General features: G+C 48.2%; 1 protein-coding gene across 1 annotated transcript; it reads right to left on the minus strand.

Moving 5' to 3' along the window:
- Positions 1–263: 263 nt before the first annotated feature.
- On the minus strand, positions 264–1,183 carry LOC134642753 (gap junction beta-7 protein-like). The gene has a single exon (XM_063494707.1). It carries the CDS (start codon positions 1,086–1,088, stop codon positions 264–266), a length of 825 nt encoding a protein of 274 aa, XP_063350777.1. The 5' UTR covers positions 1,089–1,183.

The following is a 1,183-nucleotide window of genomic DNA, read 5'->3' on the forward strand; positions in this document are numbered from 1 at the left end:
CTTATGTACTTGTGGATGTTCGTTGTCTCATCCTGGAGTCTGCAGCCTCCTTCCTTACACATAGCATACAGTCAGGAGCTTCCTCGTGTTGATGTCAGTGACTTCTATCTCCTCGTTTGGCTAGCTTATATAGTGTGTGTGTGTGTGTGTGTGTGTGTGTGTGTGTGTGTGTGTGTGTGTGTGTGTGTGTGTGTGTGTGTGTGTGTGTATTGGGTTTCATTTGAGGTTCTTTCAGTGTCAGATGTTGGCAGTGTCCCAGCCCACTAGGACTGGTCAGGCAGGTTTTCCTGAGCAGCTGCTGGCTGTGTCATACACACCTCTGTGTTTGCTGTGGGTTCATTTGAGGCAGACTTGTTGACAATGGAAACAGATGGCTGGCTGTGGCTGAACATCTTCTTTTCCATGGGAATATACTTCCTCGTTAAACATTTCCAAAGCTGTTTCCACACAATGTACATGAGCTCAGTGAAGTTCAGAACAATGCATAGTACGGAAGTGCAACCCATGATGTAGAGGAAGATCTTCTTCTCTGTGGCTTTGGCAATGAAACAGTCCACTGTGTTGGGGCACGGGCTCTGGCTGCACTGCAGCAGCATCGGAACCTCAAAGCCATTATAGAGAAAGTAGAAAGCCAGCAGGGAGCCCACCTCAAAGGCTGTCTTGAAGATGAGGCTCACAGTGTAGGTGCAGAAAAGACCTCCATCGATGCGCCCCTTGTCCTGGTACAGTTTTCGCTTGTGTTTAGCCTCCCGGTACTCCCGGTAACCCACATGAAGGGCTACTAGTAGCGAAGGGGTTGACACCATGATGAGCTGCAGAGCCCAGAGACGTACCTGCGAAATAGGGAAGAAGTGGTCGAAGCAGGCGTTCTCACAGCCGGGCTGCTGTGTGTTACAAACAAAATCCTTCTGCTCGTCCTTCCACACCTGCTCAGCTGCTGCCACATACACCAAGATCCTGAAGAGGAAGACCACAGAGAGCCAGATTCGCCCAATTCCAGTGGAGTACTTGTTGACCCCACTGAGGACATTCTCCAGAAAACCCCAGTTCATCTTTGACCTCCTGTCAGGGAACAAACCAATAGTCATGCACAACCAGAGTCATAGGATGTCAACTTAACTTTAAATCACATGCATTATGTATGCAGTTTCCTTGTTTCTTTTCATTTTGCAATATGTATTAT

This window comes from Pelmatolapia mariae, linkage group LG15 (assembly GCF_036321145.2).
Source record: "Pelmatolapia mariae isolate MD_Pm_ZW linkage group LG15, Pm_UMD_F_2, whole genome shotgun sequence".
NCBI classification, from domain to species: Eukaryota; Metazoa; Chordata; class Actinopteri; order Cichliformes; family Cichlidae; genus Pelmatolapia; species Pelmatolapia mariae.

Excerpts from the sequence above, each read along its gene's own strand:
- LOC134642753 (XM_063494707.1), bottom strand. The coding sequence starts at position 1,088 with ATGACTATTGGTTTGTTCCCTGACAGGAGGTCAAAGATGAACTGGGGT.